The sequence below is a fragment of the Artemia franciscana genome, chromosome 12 (genome assembly GCF_032884065.1).
Source record: "Artemia franciscana chromosome 12, ASM3288406v1, whole genome shotgun sequence".
Taxonomy (NCBI): Eukaryota; Metazoa; Arthropoda; class Branchiopoda; order Anostraca; family Artemiidae; genus Artemia; species Artemia franciscana.
The window spans coordinates 39,913,604-39,937,348 of record NC_088874.1 but is presented as its reverse complement, the minus strand read 5'-3'; the positions used below and the strand labels follow the sequence as shown (position 1 = coordinate 39,937,348).

The 23,745-nt window shown below is 33.6% G+C and overlaps 1 protein-coding gene across 1 annotated transcript; it reads right to left on the bottom strand.

Annotated features, from left to right (window-relative positions):
- Positions 1-857: 857 nt before the first annotated feature.
- LOC136034120 (large ribosomal subunit protein uL23-like) lies at positions 858-23,628 on the bottom strand. The gene is made up of 5 exons (XM_065715269.1): positions 23,545-23,628; positions 17,121-17,341; positions 15,495-15,622; positions 4,446-4,622; positions 858-1,003 (listed from the first exon to the last, which is right to left on the bottom strand). Exons 1-5 carry the CDS (start codon positions 23,567-23,569, stop codon positions 919-921), a joined length of 636 nt encoding a protein of 211 aa, XP_065571341.1. The 5' UTR covers positions 23,570-23,628; the 3' UTR covers positions 858-918.
- Positions 23,629-23,745: the final 117 nt, after the last annotated feature.

The following is a 23,745-nucleotide window of genomic DNA, read 5'->3' as shown; positions in this document are numbered from 1 at the left end:
TCCAGTCCTTTTTGGCTATCTGAAAGACCAACAACCATATTTGATCGCAATCAGGGTCACTTAGCTAACTGGAGCAAGCATACATACATATATCAAACACAGAAAAAAAACGACAGGTCACTCTTTTATGTAGTAGCTCAAAAGGATAATCCACAATGTAATATTGATCAGAAAAGTCAAATTCTGACTGAACATACATTGGTCTGCTATTCATCCTTTTGAGAGCAGCTTGGCAAACTGTTTTGGTAATTGCCAAAAACCATTTGTTAAGCTGTTCTCAACGCAGAAAAAAACGACATGTCACTCTTTTATGTAGTAGCTCGAAAGGATAATCCACAAGGTAATGTTGATCAGGAAAGTAAAATTCTGATTGAACATACATTGGTCTGCTAATCACCCTTTTGAGAGCAGCTCGGCAAACTGTTTTGCTAATTGCCAAAAACCGTTTGTTAAGCTGTTCTCAAAGAAAGATTCAGTAGGTTAATTAAAATCAAGAGAATCAAAGTCTATTTTAACAAACACACTCACTTTGAGAACAGCTTTGCTAATTCTCCTTTTGAGAACAGCTCAGCGAACTCCTAATGGCAATAACCTCAAAGGTCAGAAAATGTCAGGTACGACCTTTAGGTGTACCAGCGACAATGTTGTGGATCCAACAGTTGGCTTCTTCCTTCTTAAAAATTGTTTCTATTTCAAAAATAAATTTATCCATTGTCTTCAGTATCTTATTAACTTAGTTATTACTTCAAATTACAATATTTAAGACCGGTTTTGAAAACTAAAAACTCAAGAACCAAAAAATCAACACTATCACAAAGTTACCTAAACAACAATACAATGGAAACTAAAATTTACAGTTGTACTCGCCATAATTCCGTTTATTGCGAAAAAATAGCAAGCCATATAAAAATCGAAAATTTATATAATTCCAATTTTGTTGGCTACGTCCAATGCATCATAATCAGGCGCCAAACGAACATATGCCTTTTTCTTTCCATCAGGCCTAAAAAGTAAAGACACAAGATAGAATTACAGTTAAATAAATTAACTTAAACAAAATTTTAAACAATGAATCAGTAGGTGTAAATGATGTCTATCACATTTTTTTCAGAGAGATTCCCACAAGGTATCATCATATAAGTATATAGAAGTAAAAAAGTAATTTCCACTTCTTTTGAACTGAATAGTGGCAAGTTCAGATATACCAATATAATAGAGTTTCAGTTCACACAACTTCAGAGTCGCTTTCATCAAATCGGGTCGTCCCATTTGCTAAAGACCCACCAGCTAAACGAGACCATCTTGCGAGGATTTACAATAATATAGTCCTGCCACATATTCTGTATTTAGTACCGTTTTACTCTATATTTAGTGAATCTAACCATCTTAGGATGAAGCGCGTTTTCTTCAAATTTGCTAAGTTTCTGTTGCGAGTTCCTCCGTGGAACCGCAAAAATATAGCTTGTCTGACCCGTGTGCTAAGTTGGCTGAGCTGAATGTACACATGTGCAATAAGCAAACTGGCCATGAATGGCAAAATGTTGTTTTGTGACGTGGAATTATTTTTTTTTGTATTTTAGAATATAATTACGATATGCTGTTTCTTTCTTCTTTTTTTCAATGTACTCCATCACTTCATTATTTTGTACGCTGGGTTATAAATAAATACATACATACAAATGATATTTTGAGTAAAGGTCAGCATATTTTTTTTTACTGGTGGATTTTCCCCCGACTAGTTGAAATATTTTAAAGCAGCAATGTAGCGAGAACTACAGGGACAATCAGATGAAAAATATTAACGAACATTTTAGCATGAAAATTTAGCGGTGTGAATTTAGGGGCAGACTATAAAGACAGTAGGATGTCCACACTGCAAGGATAGAATATTTGAAATTGGAGTGACATTAATGACGCCAAGAACAGTTACAAGAACAGTTGTAGCGAGAACTACAGGGGCAATCAGATGAAAAATATGAACGAACATTTTAGCATGAAAATTTAGGCAAATTAACCTTAAGTTATTTAGGCAAATAAACTTTCACCTTACGGCAAATTAAAATAAGTGATTTGCACGAAAAAGCTTACTTTTCTATTGAATATATAGAAAAAAAATCATCAATAAGCACTGTCAATACATCCAAAATATTCACAAATAATTTTAAACGGAATAAAAAAAAATCCTGATAAACTTGTTTATAGCTTGATGAGTGGGGAATCATTAATTTTTTTTTTCAGAAGTATGTCACAAGCTCTTTCGCATTATAATAAAATTCAAAATATCTTTTTGAGTCGCCCATACCCTGTATTTAAAACCATAACCAAGTGCTCTCCGGAGAACTTTTATTCAAAAAATCACCAACCTGTTCAATGTGTTGACTTTGGCAACATCAATGTCGTACAATTTCTTGTACGACATATTGTATGAAAGAAATTTGTATTTCTTTGTACGACAGAAATTGTATGTACAATTTCTAAATACCCTGTATTTAAAACCATAACCAAGTGCTCTCCGGAGAACTTTTATCCAAATTAAATAAAAAAAAAACAAGTTTTTTCAACTGAAAGTAAGGAGTGACATCAAAACTTAAAACGCACAGAAATTACTTCGTATATGAAAGAGGCTGCTTCCTCATCCACGCCCCGCTCTTTACGCTAAAGTTTGACTCTTTTTCTCAATTCTTCTTTCTAAAACAGTAAAAAACTTTAGCGTAAAGAGCGGGGCGTGGATGAGGAAGCAGCCTCTTTCATATACGAAGTAATTTCTGTGCGTTTTAAGTTTTGATGTCACTCCTTACTTTCAGTTGAAAAAACTTGTTTTTTTTATTTAATTTCTGAACGTTTTTGAATCAATGCATGTTTTGATTTTGGCTCTCCGCAGAGGAATAATCAAAACGAAATTTGCATTTTTTTTTTTTTGGCTCAATGGCTTTCTCATAATTTTGATCGAATGATTTTGAGAAAAAAAGAGCGGGGGACGAAGCCTAGTTGCCCCCCGATTTTTTGGTTAATTAAAAAGGCAACTAGAACTTTTAATTTTTTACGAATCTTTTTATTGGTAAAAGATTTACGTAACTTATAAATTAGCTTACGTAAAGAACTTTTGTATTCTCATGTTTTTATTACATATATGAGGGGATTCGCCCCATCGTCAGTACCTCGCTCTTTACACTAAAGCTTAAATTGTATCCCAATTCATTAAGAATGACCCCCTGAATCACAAAAGCCGTAGAATAAGTAGTTGAAATTACCGAAAATACTTTAGCGTAAAGAGCGAGGTATTAGAAGGAGGTGAGCCCCTCATATGGGTAATAATTTCTGTTTGTTTTCAGTTTTATTGCTGTTCCTTACTTCCAGCTGAAAAAGCTTTTTCACTTTTATTTTTTAATTGTTTTTTTTTATAATGCTAGTAAATCCTGCTCTCCCTTCATGGAAATTTTCTTCTCCCATTACAAATTCTCGAAAGAAAGTTCCCCCAGCATATCCCCCTCTTCCATACCCCTCCCCCAAACCAAAAAAATCCTCCTGAAAACGCCAGTATACTTCCCAATAACCATTACTATATGTAAGCACAGGTCAAAGTTTGTAACTTGTTGCCCCTCCCACGGGGACTGTGGGGGAGTAAGTCGTCCCCAAGATATAGTTATAAGGTTTTTCGACTACGCTGAATAAAATGGCTATCTCAGAATTTTGATCCGTTGACTTTGGGAAAATAATTAGCGTGGGAGGGGGCCTAGGTGCCCTCCAATTTTTTTGGTCACTTAAAAAGGGCACTAGAACTTTTCATTTCCGTTAGAATGAGCCCTCTTGCAACATTCTAGGACAACTGGGTCGATACGAACACCCCTGGGAAAAAAACAACAAAAAAAACAAAAAAACAAATAAACAAATAAACACGCATCCGTGATCTGCCTTCTGGCAAAAAATGCAAAATTCCACATTTTTTTTAGATAGGAGCTCGAAACTTCTACAGTAGGGTTCTCTGATACGCTGAATCTGATGGTGTGATTTTGGTTAAGATTCTATGACTTTTAGGGGGCGTTTCCCCCTATTTTCAAAAATAACGCAAATTTTCTCAGGCTCGTAACTTTTGATGGGTAAGACTAAACTTGATGAAACTTATATATTTAAAACCAGCATTAAAATGCGATTCTTTTGATGTAGCTATTGGTATCAAAATTCCATTTTTTAGAGTTTTGGTTACTATTGAGCCGGGTCGCTCCTTACTACAGTTCGTTACCACGAACTGTTTGAAAATCACCAACCTGTTCAATGTGTTGACTTTGGCAACATCAATGTCGTACAATTTCTTGTACGACATATTGTATGAAAGAAATTTGTATTTCTTTGTACGACAGAAATTGTATGTACAATTTCTAAATACCCTGTATTTAAAACCATAACCAAGTGCTCTCCGGAGAACTTTTATCCAAAAAATCACCAACCTGTTCAATGTGTTGACTTTGGCAACATCAATGTCGTACAATTTCTTGACTGCCTGTTTAATCTGTTTTTTGTTGGACATATTATGAACAATGAACACGAGAGTGTTGTTGTCTTCGATCTTCTTCATAGCAGATTCACTAGTCAATGGGTGCTTGATGATAGCGAATTCATCCATGCTGTAAATACAAAAAATACGCTTAAGGCCATTTAGTACATTAAAAATTATTTAGTGAGTCCCAGGATCGGCTAACCGTCTCAAAGACGAAGAGAATATAAGCAGAATTTTCCCAGCACGAAAGAAACCCCCCCCCCCCAAAAAACAGTAACATATTACTCAAAAGATATTTTCAAAAATGTTAGTAAAAATTGAGAGGATATATTGAATGTGTCGAAAAAGCTAACGAGAGGCTAGTTTAAAATGAGGAAAATAAAGTATTTTACTAATTGCTAAGCAAAGCACTGTCACAGCATAAATAATGCGTCCCTTGTGTCAGCAAAGGTTTACAATCAAAGCTAGTAAGCCTGTCAAACTACCCAATTTTATATTTCCTTTCAGCTGATTTTTAAGGTTTAACAATTATATTAATTATCTTAACAATTATACTAAAATATTTTTAGGGACCACCCTTTACTGAACTTTAAAAAAGAAATTTTGCCCGTTTAGTTGAAAAACTAATCCCACACTTTCTAATGACTTGAGTTTCATTAGCGGATTGATGCTCTGCTTGGCAATACGGAGCACCCGGGTTTGATCCCCGCTGCAGCAAGGTTGGGCGACAAGTTTGCTACTTGTCCCTGTAAAAAACACTCAGCAACTGAAATGTCGACAAGACACCCTATGCGACAGCAATGGCTCAGGATCTTTATCCTTTTTAAGTTTCATTACATTTGATTCTCTTTATCTCCAGTTCAAAACAAAAGTTATATGGTTTTTCTAAGATTACCAAGAAAGCAGGCGTAGGCTTTTAGTTTTCTGTCGTTTATTCGGATCTCATATCCAAGCTCTACAAGTTATGACAAGACTGCTTAATCATATCAAAATCGTTAGCAAATGGAAAGTTTATAATCGGCGAGATAGGCCGACTCTTTATGTCGACCGAGACCTTGGTTCAACTGATCTCAGTTCAGAATAAAAGAAGACACAAATGAAAAGAGCAATATAAAAAGACGTCCAAAAATAGTCTGCTAGCATATTTTATTAATATATTTGCTCTTTATCTTTATGACCAAAGGGCGAGCCCACAAGACAATCACATAACAATAGTACAAATTAATAAATCAAAGAAAAAACCAACATCTTCCCCTTTTTATCTACAAATCAGTATCATGCGTTTTCTTAATATGCTTTAATGTTTATTTTACTAACAACTTGTAGCATTCGTATCAGTGAGGCAAGCCTATATCGTAGGCAAGTCTATGGTTCTGAAAGCATTTAATATAAGCAGATTTTTAGAGGAATGCTAAAAGATTAACACTCCATGATTAGTCTGCTAATAGATCTTTTTGTTGGTTTCCTATGCTGATAGCAGGTTCTGTAAAAGAAGAAAAAATCAGACATCCACACTTGACTAGCACTATCAGCATCTGTTGAATCTGGAATTTCCTTGATGACATTAAATCAATAAAAGACTAAAAAAATTACCCGAAAAACCTTATTTTTGCTCGAAATAGGGAAAAGGACTTGGCTAAAAATCAATTACCCAATGCCTTACAACCTTTTTTGCATTAGTTTATATGTACTTCCTCAACTTTAGTGCTAGTTTTAGTACTTAGCTCTGTTTTAGACTCAATGAGCCTATAGCCTATACGGTAGACAAGTCTATGGATCTGAACACAAACGATATAAGCAGGTTCTAAAAGCATGCAAAAAGTCATATCAACACCCTATCAATTGTAAGCTAAAATAATATATATTTTTTTTTAAATTCCCGATCTTGATGACGACTAATAATCCAAAAGAAGTACCCCTCAAACAATGCCACTTGATTAGTGCGATCGGCATCAGTTAAGCTGGTGATTTCACTGGTGACCTTGAACCCATTAAAGCTTACAAACAATCTTCCTTGCGATAATTTATGCGACCCTTGCTTAACTTTCACGCTATTTTAGTAAAAAACTTGCAGAATCTGTATCAGTGGGGCAAGCCTTTGGAGTAGACAACGCTATAGCTAGAAACAAAGATCAAATAAGCGGGTTCTGGAGGAATAGAAAAAATCACAATAGCACTTCATCAATAAACAGCAAGCCTGGTTCTCGAAAGTAGCACTTCGAAAGTGCTTTAGCTACACAGTCGCAAGCCCTTAAGAGGAGGGAAGGTTTATCCAAGAATAAATCTAAAAACAGATAAGTCAAATAGGTACTCCTTCAAAACTCCTTAAAGGAATGCAGAAACAAGCACACTAGAAACGGATGACAAGCAACCACTCACTACTCTTTTCCCTCTAAAAACCAAGTCAGAGATGCACAATGAAACAATATATTGAAATTTCAGTTTGGTCTGACATCTGCCGTATGTCATATTAACAGATTCAGATCTACAAAAAAACAAATATATTGACAAATTTTTATATGTAGACCTACCAAAAAGGTGATAGTATTTATCTAGCCCTGGCAGAGATCCATAAGCAGAATGAAAGCGAATAATAGGACCAAATTGCAATCTTAATTAGTGACTAGAAGTTGAATAACTGGAAGTTAAAGGAAAGCAGAAATAAAATAAAGATTCTTTATTTAAAAAATATTTTTTTTTTATTTTTATTTTTTATTTTATAATATTTTAAAAAATAATTTATTTAAATAAAATAAAAAATAAAGATTCTTTGGCAATTACAAATTTTTTTTTTAACCTATACCATAATTTATTCTGATACAAGTCTACATCTTATTAACAGTTCAGAAAACAAGAGATATATAACAATATAATATAATATAACAATTTAGTGACCTGTTGAATAAAGGGAGAAACACGCTTCAAGAATAAATGGGGGAAATTAGTACTGGTTTCCAGGGAAATATATTCTTGAATGCCCTTACAAAGGAAGACCATCTTCAAAACTTGGAATAATCAATAGAAATGGCTGTTCGCGGTCTTGCTAGGAGTTTCCTCCAAAAACTAAGCCAAAGATGCCCAATGAAAACATATATTAAAATTGAAAACATAGATTAAAATTTCAATTTGGTCAGACATCTGTCATATAGGGGGCATAAAAAAATACCAGAACTAAAAAAATATATTGACAATTTTTGGTAAGTACCGAAGAGGTGACAGTATTGTCAAGCAAACCCTAACTACTCTTTGCACTCCAAAAACTAAGCCAAAGATGCCCAATGAAAACATATATTAAAATTTCAGTTTGGTCAGACATCTGTCATATAGGGGGCATAAAAAAAATACCAGAACTAAAAAAATATATTGACAATTTTTGGTAAGTACCGAAGAGGTGACAGAATTGTCAAGCAAACCCTAACTACTCTTTGTGTCTGTAACTACTCTTGTGTCCGAATTACAGACAGTTGAAAAAATTTTTGTTTCTGGCCCAAATCCCTTGGCTTATAAATGCAAGTTCACTTGCATAAGAGTCGAGGCAGATTGCAGGAGGCCCTTGTAGGCCTTGAATTGGACTCGTTTTTTCCATTCATATTCATTTCTTTGGCGGGGTAATCAGTTGTAAATAGATTGCCAAATTTGTCAATATGCTGCTTCCCCCTTTCTGCGACCGTGAATTAACCTGAGAGAGAACCTCCAACAGGTTGAACCCAACCCACCGTCAATTAGCATGAGAGGGTTGACTCTAGTTCAGCGTTGTCGAGTGATAGCCATGAGAGGAAAATTTTCAAGTAATTTAACCCGTAGTCAACCTGCAGAACTAAAAAAATATATTGACAATTTTTGGTAAGTACTGAAGAGGTGACAGTATTGTCAAGCAAACCCTAACTACTCTGCGCTCCAAAAACTAAGCCAAAGATGCCCAATGAAAACATATATTAAAATTTCAGTTTGGTCAGACATCTGTCATATAGGGGGCATAAAAAAATACCAGAACTAAAAAAAATATATTGACAATTTTTTGTAAGTACCGAAGAGGTGACAGTATTGTCAAGCAAACCCTAACTACTCTTTGCACTCCAAAAACTAAGCCAAAGATGCCCAATGAAAACATATATTAAAATTTCAGTTTGGTCAGACATCTGTCATATAGGGGGCATAAAAAATACCAGAACTAAAAAAATATATTGACAATTTTTGGTAAGTACCGAAGAGGTGACAGTATTGTCAAGCAAACCCTAACTACTCTTTGCACTCCAAAAACTAAGCCAAAGATGCCCATGAAAACATATATTAAAATTTCAGTTTGGTCAGACATCTGTCATATAGGAGGCATAAAAAAAATACCAGAACTAAAAAAATATATTGACAATTTTTGGTAAGTACCGAAGAGATGACAGTATTGTCAAGCAAACCCTAACTACTCTTTGCACTCCAAAAACTAAGCCAAAGATGCCCAATGAAAACATATATTAAAATTTCAGTTTGGTCAGACATCTGTCATATAGGGGGCATAAAAAAAATACCAGAACTAAAAAAATATATTGACAATTTTTGGTAAGTACCGAAGAGGTGAAAGTACTGTCAAGCAAACCCTAACTACTCTTTACACTCCAAAAACTAAGCCAAAGATGCCCAATGAAAACATATATTAAAATTTCAGTTTGGTCAGACATCTGTCATATAGGGGGCATAAAAAAATACCAGAACTAAAAAAATATATTGACAATTTTTGGTAAGTACCGAAGAGGTGACAGTATTGTCAAGCAAACCCTAACTACTCTTTGCACTCCAAAAACTAAGCCAAAGATGCCCAATGAAAACATATATTAAAATTTCAGTTTGGTCAGACATCTGTCATATAGGGGGCATAAAAAAATACCAGAACTAAAAAAATATATTGACAATTTTTGGTAAGTACCGAAAAGGTGACAGTATTTTGACAGCCCTGGCAGAGATCCATAAGCAGAATGAAAGGGAATAATAGGATCAAATTGCAATCCGATTGAGTGACTGGAAGTTGAATGCTGCCGGAATCAAAACAGATTAACTTGTCCTGAGGGCTGCAGGAACATCACCGTTTAGTTGAAGAAAACAAACACATATGAGAGTACAAAAGACTTCAAATCAAACAAAGGCTTATTTACAGAACTACTTTTCATAAAGAAGGTTCCTTGCTTTATCATATACCTTAGAGAGCGACATCAAAGATGAATAAAATCTTGACATCCATGAAGTTGTACAACAGGAGATAAAGGTTGGCAATGAAACCAAAATTTCATAATCAAACCAGGGAAGTATGTAAGAATTCTGAAATTCCTTGATATCTTAATCAGGCTAAGACAATGCAGGAAGGAGACAGTCATTATCAAGTCGTCACCGAAAGCAGTATTCATATCTATAGATATTCATATCTATATATCTATCTATATATACATATCTATAGATAGATATGTATCAGTTGTACACAGTTGATCAGTCGTAGTTTTAATTAATTTTTCCTTAGTGGAGTTGGAGAAACAGAAATATTGTAACATATTTCATTTTATAATAAGTTTTCAAGTTCCTAACAAGTTTTCTCTCATTACTTTTTACAGTAAATCTAGCATGAATGTTGGAGTCAGAGTTCTTCCTTCTTTGAAGAAAAAATGTTTGGAGTCGAAGTAATTATGTTTGAAGTTTCAGAAGTTGGAGTCAATCGTTAAGTGGACCAACTCCACAGCCCACAATATTACGTTTTAGTTTCTTTCATTAATTTCTACAGTGAATTGGCATGAATGCTGGAGTCACAGTTCTTTCTTCTTAGAAGGAAAAATGTTCGGAGTCAAAGCAATTATGTTTAAAGTTTCAGGAGTCGGAATCAAGAGTTGGATTCAGTTGTTAAGTGGACCAAATCCACAACCTACAATATTACTTTTCAGAGTTTCTCTCATGAATTTCTACAGTAAATTAGAACGAATGTTGGAATCAGAGTTCTTACTTCTTAGAAGGAAAAATGTTTGGAGTTGGAGCAATTATGTTTAAAGTTTCAGAAGCTGAAGTCGGTGGTAAAGTGGACCGACTTCACAGCCTTGGTATATTGGGCATGGAAAGCTTCGGGGTGAAATAGACAACAACAAACTATTTGCTTTTGGTGCATGACTGTAACAATAAAATCAAAGAATTATAAACATTCCTCAAATTTGGAAACCCTTATGTTGAAAAGCGACTGCACTCTAGGATGACTGTTGACTTTAAAGATTTCAAAAGATTGTTTTTCCTTCATCATCTTCTGTGAAGGCCTGAGGCTATCTATGGATTTAGAGGAAGGAGTCTTTCAGAACTTCAAGCACAACAAAATACAGTGCATAGATCAGTAGAGGAAGCTTTAAAAGATCCACAAAAAAGTGGAACTTGGAACAAAATCAGTAGCCTTGTCAAAAATTTCCCATGACTGCCAACAAAGATCTCAAGAGAGGGTAAAAAAAGTAAAAGAGTGCATTTTTAGAGGGGAAAGTGCTTAATTTGACAAAACAAGGGAATCTCTTTAATTCTTCCCTCGTGTTCAGTCTTTAACAATACTATCAAGAAATAATGGTGATAAAGTTGATATTAGGGAATCAATTAGACGATGCCACCAATTCTCCTATAAAAGCTCTTTTTCATGGAAAAAATATTTCTCTTATAAGGTATAATTTTATTCATTGTCTGTGGTTATCCATACATATATTCCCCAAGTATTAGAATATTTGTTTTTAAGCCCAACATGTGCCTATTAGGTAATAAAGCAGCAATATTGTTGTATGTGCACACAAGTCCGATCTTTAGAGGAAAGGAGGAACTTAGGTAATTGATTTATGGGAGGAGAAAAAATAAAAAGGAACAGAAAGGTATATTCTGGGCTACAATGTTCCCGGGGAAGGGATGACCTTCAGGTCCAGTTAAGGGGAAGCCCCATAGCCCCTCCTCCTACACTCAAATATAGTTATATGAACGTCAGGTGACGATGGCATAATTGAATTTACGTAACCACTACGTAAAATGTTGCTCCTCTTCTGTTGCCCAACATGTGTAAAAGACCAAGCAACAATATTGATGTAGGCAAACATAAGTACAACCGTAAGAGGAAAGGAGAAGAGTAAGAGATGGTTTATGAAAAAAAAGGACTATTGGATTTATTCAACAATTCAGCCAATTTCCATTAAAAACCTGTTGTTTATCGAACTATACATTCATGTTAACCCTAACTTCGACATAGTTTTGCTATGTACCTATGCTTGGAGTGCTCATACCAGCGAGGCATGCCTGGTATAATAGACAAGTCTATGGTCTTGAACGGAATTAATGCAAGCAGATTCTGCGGGAATATTAACTTTCACATTTACAAGCCATCAATAGTTTGCTAATGCTCAATCGGCATCAATAAACACATGCATGGATAAGGATGTTTACAGCAAATAAAAAAAGGAAGCCTAAGGAAAACAAATTTACAGAAAGACAAAAAGGAAACAACTGCTAGAACAATGCAGCCAAGCAAAAGCGAAGTTATACTTCGCATTATCATTACACATTTTCAATTAGCATCATGGTAATGTCCAGTCTCCATACTTAAGTAATTCAGCTTAAGACATCCGCCACATGGAAGTATTAGTAATTAATAAAAAACAAAACAAGAAAAAAATTCATTAAGAAATTAAATATATTTAAAAATTTTCCATTAATGTCTGAGTATTCCAGGCAGAATGAAAGGGAGTCAGGGGATTGAAGTAGAATCTAAATGAGTGAATAAAAGTAGATTTGCGAAATTTTACAGATATGACGATTAAAATGATCAGGCAACTCCATGATGGTATTCCTCAGGGCAAAAAGGAACACCATCATGGGGTTGAAATACACGTACGAGAGAATACAAAAATATTTCAAATCAAGCATCTGCTTATTAACAGAACTATTTATTTCAAGGATAATGTTCCTTGCTTTGTCATGTACCTTAGAGAGCAGCACCAGAAACGAAGAAAAGGTTGACATTCACGAAGGAGAACAATAAGAGATAAAAGACTGAAATAAACAATGAACCCCAAGTTTTACAATCAAATCAGGAAAATGTGAAAAAATTCTGAAGTTCCTTGACATATTTATCTTAATTAGGCTAATACAATTTACAAAGGAGAGACACAAGGAAAATATACCCAAGAGCTGAATATGCCAACCTCTAGGTTTACTGACAGAACCCTCTGAAAGATGAGTTTCAAACAGTAAAGGAAAACCCGGAGAAATCAAAAAACTAGACTAACCTTGCAAGTCACCCTTAAATTTAACAGAGTTTTGTTTTCGATCTATGCTTGTTGTGCTCGTATCAGTGAGGCAGGCCTATATAGCAGGCAAGTCTATGGTTCTGAACACACTTAATGTAAGCAGATTCTGCAGGAATGCTAACTGTCACATTAACACTCCATCAATAGTCTGCTAATACTCAACCTGTATCATTAAACGCATGCGTAGATAAGCACATTTAGGGCAAAGAAGAAAACAAATTTATAGGAAAACAAAAAAGCGAAAAAAGACAAATTTATAGGAAGACAAAAAAGCGAACTATTGATAGAATAATGTAGCCAAGCCAGAGCGACGTATGATGTGCAATGAAGCAATATCACCACATTTTCAATTTGGTCAGACATCAACATCATGGCAATGTCTATTCCCCATGCTTTTGTGATTCAGCTTTTTAGACATCTCCTGCATGTTGATATGAAAAATTAATAAAAAAAATATTCAGAAATCAAATATTTTTACCAATTTTTCATTGGTGCATGAAGGGTGACAGTTTTTAACACAGCTCTGGCAGAGTTTTCAAGGCAAAATGAGAGGGAGCGAGGGGATCAAAGAACAATCTAACTGATTGAGTGAATACAAACTCGTTGATTTTTTAATTATCAACTTGGCGAACATGATGAAGGACTTGAGAGCCATAGCTAATTAGAGTAAAGCCAGGAAAGATAGTCTGTGAGAGGTAAAGCTGGCTTAATTTTTCTAGAGCTGTATAAAAATGAATAATTTCACTTTTTGATGAAGTTTGAAATCCATCCTAGGGCCAATGTTGGGTTTCTTGCATGCACATATGAGAGTATACAAAAAGACTTCAAATCAAGCAGCTACTTATTTCCAGAAGTATTTGTTCCAAGGATAAGGTTCCTTGCTTTGTTATATAACTTAGAGAGCAGCACCAGAAACAAAGAAAAAGGTTGACATCCATGATGGAGTGCAATAAATAAAATAAGACTCAAAGTGTTACAATCAAACTGGGAAAATGTGTTAAATCCTTGATGTCTTCATCTTAATTGGGATAATACAATGGACAAAGGAGAGACACTCATAAGGAAAAAATGCCGAAGAACTGATTATATCAACATCTAGATATGCTGATAGAACCCTTTGAAAGACAAGTTTCAGATAGTTGAGGACAAGCCTGACAAATTCACAAGAAAATCAGAATGCCAGACTAAGAAAAATTTGGAATATAGATGTATTTAACAATTCGACAAATTTACCTTTAAAACACGTTTCATTTATTAAACTATTCTTGTAAGTTACCCTAAATTTAACACACTTTTGCTCTTGATCTATGCTTGTTGTGCTCGTATCAGTGAGGCAAGCCTACATAATAGGTAAGTCTATGGTTCTGAACACAGTTAATGTAAGCAGATTCTGCAGGAATGCTAACTTTCACATTAGCACTCCATCAATACTGCTAATCCACTGTACACATATATATATATATATATATATATATATATATATATATATATATATATATATATATATATATATATATAAATGATAGAACAATATAACCAAACTGGAGTACAACGTGCAGTGAAACAAGACCATCCTAAAACTTCAGTTGGGCCAGATACCCACCACATGGGGACAAAAATGCAATTATTCATTGACGATGCGGCCACCAATCGAATTAAGGAACATTTCATAGCTTCTAAGCTCTATTCAAAAGACTTATATTTGGAACACTAAAAGCAGTGTCAAGAGATATAAAGAGACGAAATCCTAAGTTAAAATTTACCAGAGAGAGTAGTTGATTGTATTACCTCTATTCAAATTAGGCCCCTGTGATAGTGATTTTTTGAAATAAATAATTATATACAAGATTACAAGAAGGGACATAACCCTTTTATATAGTAACCAAATATTACTACATAAATAGAAGAAATTGCTGGTAATATGGACAAAAGCTCACAACCCTCCCATTCCTAGAAAGTGATCCTCAGACTTACTGCATTCCTTAGTGAACCTAAGCTTACTGCAAAATAAAACAGGACATAGTCCTTCATCAGGAGTCATAGGCAAGACTCCTACAATTTTGCATATTACAATTTACAAGATATCACACATTATGGTTCACCCCTGGTCCCTAAAGTTATTCGGAAATAACCAACCCTATCCCTCATAACATAACAAGCCTAGTGCACACCTGGAAAACACTTATCCTTCTAACTTTTTATTCAGTGGCAGACAACAGGCAACCATCTGAGTCCACATTCTGATATTTTTTTTTAGAAACCTACAACTTAAAATAAAATAATTCGTCAAAACACATCTAACCATCAAATGAAAACATTATGACTGCATCTTTAGACATAAATATAACAGTTCACAAAATAGGGATGAAACCTTCTAATCGATAGTGAACAGATATAAAATTTTTAACTGGATATTCCGAACACATATAGTGTTCATCATCAGCAGTAAAACTAAAAGACATCAATAAAAAACAAACAAAATTTATACCCAATAAACTAATTATATATAGTTTATTGCTCTTATTTTTTTCAATGCAACATATGTGCTCGAAATATCCAGTTAAAAATTTTATATCTGTTCACTGTTGATTAAAAGATTTTATCCCTATTTTGAACTGTTATACTTTCGTCATGGAAAGGCAGTGTGGTCTTCGAAGTTATCTATATTTTTAGACATTAAAATAATAATAATAACAAAAAAAACATACCGATTTCTCCTTGGAACAGCACGGCGAGGATATTTTGGATTTCTTGGAAGACTAAGTGTCCTTGGCCTACGGAATTTGACACTGGTTCTGACTTTCCTGACACGCGTTCCATGGACTCCTTTGATAACCTGAAAAGTCCTTTTTTACAAGATTTACAGTCTAATAAAAATATAAACAAATCAATATGTTTAAATTGTCAGAAAAAAATAAACTGAAATCATACTATGTCATAGAGATTCCCAAGTTATCATCATGGTATTATTAAGCTACATATGTTGCTTGAATATTTACAAAAAGTATGTATTGAGTATGTAAAATATAATTTTATATGTAAAAAGAAAATATCATTGTTTCTTTAAAAATGTACAAAGAAAATAGAAAGTGATAATTTCTCCAATTGCCAAACATGAGTAAAAACAAGTTGGATTATTATAAAGGTCCAAAAACCAAAACAACAGAAGGGACCAGGAGGAAATAAACAAAAGAAGGGACCTGAGCAATTAATTGATGTTATTATATCACTTTTACATATTATTATATAATTTACATATAATTTTATTCGTAAAAAGAAAATATCATTGTTTCTTATCAAACCCTGAGGAGGCTGGGGGGCTTTGGATTCTAAACGAAAAGAGAGAACATTCTTAGGTCCCCATTTTTCTACTTTCTCAGTTAGGTTGGACAATTTTAGCCATTTTTTTTTCTCATTTAGGACGAATCCCCTATGTTCACATACCTCTTACAAGACCAAGAATTTTAGAAAGCTTAAAACGAGAAGACATAATCACTCTATATTCTATAACATAGAAGATAAAATCTGCATGCAGGTTACTTTACAGTTTTTAAATTCTGAATACTACAAAACACACAATTTGAAGTACATCAAAACCTAATCATTAAATTTCATATGATATGCCTGCCACTATTGCACAACCTTGTATTAACTGTAAGCAGGTGGGGAGCATTCATACTCTCCAGAAATTAAACTTTTTTTGTGAAATCAAATAAAATCACCGCTATTACATTCATAAAAATATTGTCCCTTCTAAAAAAAAGAAGGAAAAAACAGTATGGTACACTGTCCCCATCTTTTACCTTCATATTGACTGATTTTTTTTTTCAACATAAAATAAAATTTAGTACAACTAGTAGGTGTTATCACTCATTTTCCAGTGCTTAGTTTCAATTTTTTCCCTTTATTATGAAGGGTATAAAACTGTAATTTGGAAAAAGATATGAGAGGATAGAAAATTATAGTGATTTTAAAGAAAATTTGATAGAAAAAATGCTGAGTAAGTGTGAATTTTAATTTTGTTTGTTTTGGAAGAGATTTGATTTCAATTAATTTGTATTTTTTGTTGGTTGGTGACTGAGACCCCAAAGCACAGACAAGGAATGTAGTTGCCATCCCCATAGCATTATTTTTTCTCTCTTTTTATTCCAGTGAATTTTAGCCAGACTATATGTAAGATCTTTGTTTTACCCAATTCACCCCATTTGGTTTTGGATGAATCATATTGATTTTTTTATATAAATTGTTGTTTGAGTTAAATGCTGTTGTTTGAGTTCATATCTTGTATCAAAAATCACATTTAAGCAGAGTTAAAATAATGTGGAAAACATTACCTTTTGCTTAGCCTTGAGGGCTTTTGTGATTGGGGCCTGTGCAACCTTGGCTTTGGGCCATTTCCTTTTTGGTTTATCAGATTTGGCAGGTGCAGCACCTCTTGAAGGAGGTTTAGTTGTTGTCTTGGTGGGAGCAGGTGGAGCCTTTTTCTTTGGTTCTGCTGGCTTGGTAGAGCCTTGTGATGGTACAGCTGGAGCAGGGGCAGCTGCTGCCTTCTTTTCTAAGACAGAATAGAAATTTAAAGTTTTGATAAAACAATGTTTTTTAAAAATACTCATATTCTATTTTATCAGAAGAAAATAAGCTTAAATCATTAATATATCATAGAGATTCCCATGTTATCATCATAGTATTCTCAACTAAACAGCCAAAACCTCTAGGTATGGTCAACATAAATCACATTTCTCTTTGACATGAAAATTGGGGCAATTAAGATGCCCTGTAACTTACAAAAGAATATATATATTACTGTGAATGTCCAAAAATTTGCCAGTCAACTTTTTCAGTTTTATGTGAGGTTCGATGGTGACTGGTTATGTAAGTTTATGCTGGGTTAGTTTTTAACCCATTTCTTAGATTTATGGTACTTTAACCAATTCCAATCCAACCAAACTAACTTTTACCATCAAAGCTGATTTGCAAAGCTAATCTAATTCTATCAGAGAAAAAAGAAGTTGTCAGACATTACCCAGTGAATGATAACATTAACCAGATTCTGGACATTCAAAGTACCAAATATATTCTTCATTAAGTTATAGAGTATCTTAACTGACCTAATTTACACATCAGAGATTAGGTTCATTCTGGATCTGTTCAGCTCCTTGTTAGTGGTTGATAACAAACATAACTAAACAGTAGTTTGTTGCTCCATTCTGCATCTGATTTTGACCTGAATGACGCTGTAGTTGGAACAGTTGCTGTTTCTTCACCAATTCCATATTAATAAGTAATCACTTGTCTAAATAGTAGAATTCTATCAATCTTAATTTTTAAGACTAGCAGCAGAACTCAAATTTTTTCATGAGGAAATGAATGAATTTTTGTTGTGACAGGATCAATTCAAATTGCCACTTTCTCCAATCCCTAAGATAGTCCCTCTAAGGTATATTTAAAAATAAAAGAATTTTTTTTTTTCATATTTCCAAACATCATATGAACAACTGGATGCTAGTATGCAAATGCTGAATATGAAATCAGTATTTCTGAATTGGCTTTAACTTTTGAAATATAGCACTAAAATTCACAATTAAGTTTATGGCTAAATCACTACATATCTACTACTACTACAAATAACTCACTGCAGCACCAAGCCACCCAAGGCCAACCCAGCTATGCATGTTCCTCCTCCAACCTAATCTATTCAAGTCCTCTCTCTTCTCTCAGAAAGTTCCTATTTCCTTTAAATCTTTATTTATGACATCCTCCCACCTCAGAAAAGGACAACCTGCTTTCCATGTAGCCCCAGACAATTGCTCAAAAAGGACAATCTTTGGCAATCTCTCATCTTTCATCCACACAATGTGCCCTAGCCATCTCAATCTTTCTCTCATTATAGCCCTAAAAATCAGGACTGAACCATACTTTTTGTCAAGCCTAGTGTTTGAAATACAGTCATTAAGCCAGGCACCATGTATGATCCATAGGCAATTTATCTGGAAAACATATTGTAAATTTTGTCTACTGTTTGGAGCACCCATGCTTCAGATCCATATTTGATATGGTATCATATAATAACTAGGTCTTTTTTTTTTAATAATTGTAATGTTTTCCTAATACATTTTTGGGATGCTGAATCCAAATTTAAAATCTAGTTTTGTGTATCAGCTATACTTTTTGAAATACAGTAGTATCAGCCACATTCATGGTTTACAATCAATTGCTTTATTATTTTTACATATCTTACAAATTCCAGCACATCTGGGCTACATATTCATTTCTGGAAGCTATTATCAACTTAACTCAGAAAAGACTTGATCTTATGTAGACCTACACAAAAATAAAATAAACACCTAATTTAGTATTTCTAACCACTTATCACATAACACAATTCAATTTAATCTGATGACATATTTTGGCATGAATGATTACTTTCTTCTTTACATATATTTCCAAAATAGCCTAATATGTTCCTTGATCTAATCTAGACATAGCAACAATATCTCATCTTTATCTTAGTTGATAAAGAAATAGGGAAGCATTAATGTTTCTTTAGCTCCAATGCTTGAGCATCATGAAGCCAATAAGAAGCTGCATGCAAGCTATACCAAGTAGGCCTACTTGTTCTTTCAGAGTGATATACACTTCAATGAAAGAAGACATCTCTATTTTTTATAGGAAGTCCTGCAAAAGTTGGAGAGGTTGAGCTTGCCATCCATACAAAACTTAATTTATGCCATTATTATTTTTTTTCATTTACTGAAGTCAGGTGAGGTGTACTTGCATTACTTACAAACAGATAGGCAGATGCTTCATCTGGACTTGCACAATTTTGAGGGTGTTTTCAGACTAAATTACCTATCATAGATAGGTTTTAGTAGAAAAAGTGACCATATTTGGTTGTCAGAACACCTAGGGGCTATTAGGGATCATTCACTAGGCCAAGATTTTCCACATTTTGCAAGAGTGTACTTGGGTAATGATAGACATAACTGAGTAAATTAACATACACAATGTGCAGGCATGTTTTCAAAATATGGTATCATGCTGTAGCATTCCAAAATAGTAACATTTCTGAAGTTTAGTTGAAAATTGTATAACAATCCATTAATTCCAAGCATAAGGTCAATACTAACATTCAGATTTCCAGGGATTTGGTAGAATTACTGACCAGAACATTTTTCTAATCTTCTAAAATGGCAGGGGTTGAACCCAATTACTTGAAAATTATCAACTTAAACTTAGAGCAATGACTCTAAAAGTCAAAACCAGATTGGAAGGTGTTCCCTATCCTGTATTTGCACCCCCTTCCCTAACTACAAAGCTTTAAGGATTTGATTATGACATAACATATTCTTTGAGTTTTGCTTAGATTTTGCCTTTGAGACTCATTTAAATAGCTACACAGCTTTTTTAGGTAATAAGAATTAACTGATCAAGGATTTCTACATTACAAAATATTGGTTGTTTCTACTTAAGCTTTTGAATTGGTTTCCTAGTTATAGTCCTTTTCTCCAAACCAATAAGGGGGTCAACAGTCACTTGATAACAAGAAATAACATATTATTTATTTATCTTATTTTTCACCCATATGATACATAGAGTAAATATGGTGGAGTAAGAGTACATAAAAAAAACACAAGGAGAGAAAAAAATACACACACAAAATCAACAAATCTGGATATTATGGTTGCGAGGGGATAGGTGTGCAGAAGCTGTAATGGAGTTTTCTGTGAAGAATCTCAAACTTAGAAGTTACATCAGGAACTGAAAGATTTCTAACAAGATTCTGTTTTTTTGTCCAAGGTGGAATATACAGAAGAAATTTGTAATGTTTGAAATATTTTATCCAAATTCTTTTTAAATTACCATTGTTAAGAGGGAAAAGACCTGAAGCATAAAGGACAGAATGGTCACAGAAAGTAGAATAAAGTTTGGCCAATGCATGTCTATTATACTCCCCCCTATGTTGACATACTGTAAAATATACTCAAAACAAAGCTAAATAGAATGCAATTAATCATTGATCAGGATGAAATGCCAGTTAAATTGATAAAAAAAAACTGCTGGTTCATTAGAGATAAATATAGAAAGAAAAAGATGATGATTTCTTTCTCATGCTTTCAATTCAATGTACAACAGCTTAGTTCCTAAATCTGATACATTTCAAGTTTTCAAGCCCCTCTACTAAGTGTTTTGGGTCCTGTACCTTTGATGAATTTTTGACTTGTGAGTTTGGGATTAATATGTCTAAAAGACCCCAAAATTGCTTGAAATCCTATTAAATAATTGGTTTGTGTTCAACCAAATTAAATAAGAGTAGTTCAATAAAAATTAAGGAACACTTTTAAGACAGGTGTCTTGTGTGTGATTCTCTAAGCTGCCAAAATTAAAAACTAACTGCTGCAGAAAAATACTTCCTGTTACAAGTTGTGGCCCTGGGTCCATCCCAGGGTCAAGGTTGCTAAGTTCAGATCTAGGTCAACTCCTTTCAAAGAGTCACAAACCCATTATCAAAAATGAAACCAAAATCAAAACAAATAGCTTTTCTGGTAGTTTTTTAGTGAACATCAGAATCTATCTGTTTGAAGAGTATGTTTTCCTTATGCTAAATTCCTTCTCAGTTACCCTCCTTGGACTACAAATAGTTACTTAATGAATAAATTCCAACTAGTTTTGCCTGTGTTATTGATAAAAGGCTACATGATTTTTGTTTTTCTATGTTGATGGTGCTTCATCCATGGTCAGTATTATTTATTTAACTGTTTGTTGGTATTGATTTGTATTTATTTATAGCTTTTTTAATTTATTTTTCTCTTATTACTCTATCTTATGGGTGTTTTGTTTTCTTTTTTGTAGATGGGTTATAAACAGGTTGATTGATTATTTTTTACAGTGCTGACAATCAAGAAGTGAAATTAAGTTAAATCTTAACAAAGCATACCTAAGTATGATAAAAATACAATACTTAAGAGACAAATTTGGGCTATATATTTATACATTTGGGGTGATGGTAAAGTATAGGAGGTCTACATGCAAACTGTGTTAGGTTGAATTATTCTGTATATTATGAAGTAAGAATTGTTTTCTAACTTCATGCTGTCTAAATGCTTTACCCTCACCCCTAATGTGCAAATATAAAGCCCAAATTATAGATTTGCTATCTATTCTGTCACTTGGTTTGCCTAATGATAAACTGAAAGAAACTAACAGAAGAAATTGGGTCTACAGTGCATTGATGGATGAAAAACCTGAGTGTCAGCATTATAACAGACAAGTGCCTTTTTTTTTATATCAAACCTTAATTCTATTAAATACAACTGTGCATTCCATGTACTACTTTACCCCTGTTTCTAGCCTAAAAAGCAGTTTGATCATTTACCCCTACTGCCATGAAATTACTCTAACTCTGGTTAAAAGGTCATACTAATAGTCATGCACAAGAAAGTGATTGAACTATCTAGTAATCAATAGGTTAAACAACACCTGTTTGCAACACTCCAAATTCTTAAATAATTACCTTTATTTACAACAAAGCAAAATTAAGAAACATCAGAAAAAATTATTTCTAATCTATTCTGCTGTATTAATGATTTAACTATTAAGGAGTCACTCTGTTATTGTCCTAGTGACACACCATGGGAAAATGGCATTAGTTAAGAGCTGAGGGGGTGGACTTTCTGTTTAAACTTTTGGCTACTAGTCTATGGGCTATTTTAAGCCCCTTTGAGACATAAAAATATTATCTTCCAAAGAAGAAATCATTGAACTTGGAAAGAGTATCAAGAGGCAGTATCAAATGCTGTATTAACCTTCATCCTAGCTAAATTAGATGAATATGTAAATATCCATCATCTTCATTATCTTTACTTGATTTTGATTTATAGGGTTGTAAAGATCTGTAAATTAATTTTAAAATTAGGAGAAAATGCTTCAAATTCTAATAAAATAACACAAATTGTATTTCAAAACTAAAGCCATCAAACAGAAAGCTTAGAAACTTAATTTAATGCTACAGTTGAAGGTAAAATTCTAGACACACTTCTTAATACTATCCTGGAAAGTGGTTAGGACAACAAAACTTTTAATATTGAATCTAGGGCCAAAAACATACCCCACAAAGGTTTACCAAGCTATTAGGCTAATGCTAAACTACTGACAAGCTATAACACCAAGCTTCTTAGCTAATTTATCCTCTTTTGATTTCTGTCTTAGAAATTAGCCTACTCAACAGGCTGACTAGGTTTACACTATACTAAACCTATTGTAACTTGACAAAAAAAAATGAAACCTTCATTTTAAATTTCTAATTCTCTGGCTTTTGTTTTGTAATTCTTGTTATCAGAATAAAATCCTAATTTTATAAATGTATTTACAGATTTTGGAAGATGCATAAATTGGAATTGCACAAAGTTGTCATACCTTATAACATAGATCTATCTCTGAAAGTTTTATTTTCCTAACCTAACTAGGCCTTGTTTCTATGATAAACAAGCAATATGCAGCTTTTCCGAAATTTTACTCCCAGAATAACACATGGCAAACATATAATTTCAGCTTTATACTTATGCGTTAATATAGGAGAACAATGCATAAAGTAAGTGTTATTAAAATTTTTAGGCTCTAGGTCTAAAGTTTCATTTCTTAACGTGTTCCCCTTTTGTTAACGTGATCATCCCAATTCTTGGCTTATCAGACCTATTTTTAGCAAACAACTTTCTTAAAAGTTTGAAGTGCGAAAATTGTATAAGTGAATAATCGAATTACCAGTTGGCTTCGGTTTAGGTGCCATTTTCCGGATAGTAAAGATCACGATAATGAATGTACTGAAAAAGAAATAGGGTGCAGAAAGTGAAATCACTAAATACATACCAAAAAAGTATTTATAATGAAACTGTGGTAAAATAGAAGCCAAGGAACGATAATTTATGCTAATTTTATTATATATGATGCAATTAAGATAATTTT

Bases quoted from the DNA above. Each gene is read 5' to 3' on its own strand.
- LOC136034120 (XM_065715269.1), bottom strand. From the start codon at position 23,569: ATGGCACCTAAACCGAAGCCAACTG. The intron at 15,623-17,120 runs GTAATGTTTTCC...AGGACTTTTCAG, and splicing joins CCCTCAAGGCTAAGCAAAAG to GTTATCAAAGGAGTCCATGG. The intron at 4,623-15,494 runs GTATGTTTTTTT...TTGTATTTACAG, and splicing joins GCTGTTCCAAGGAGAAATCG to CATGGATGAATTCGCTATCA.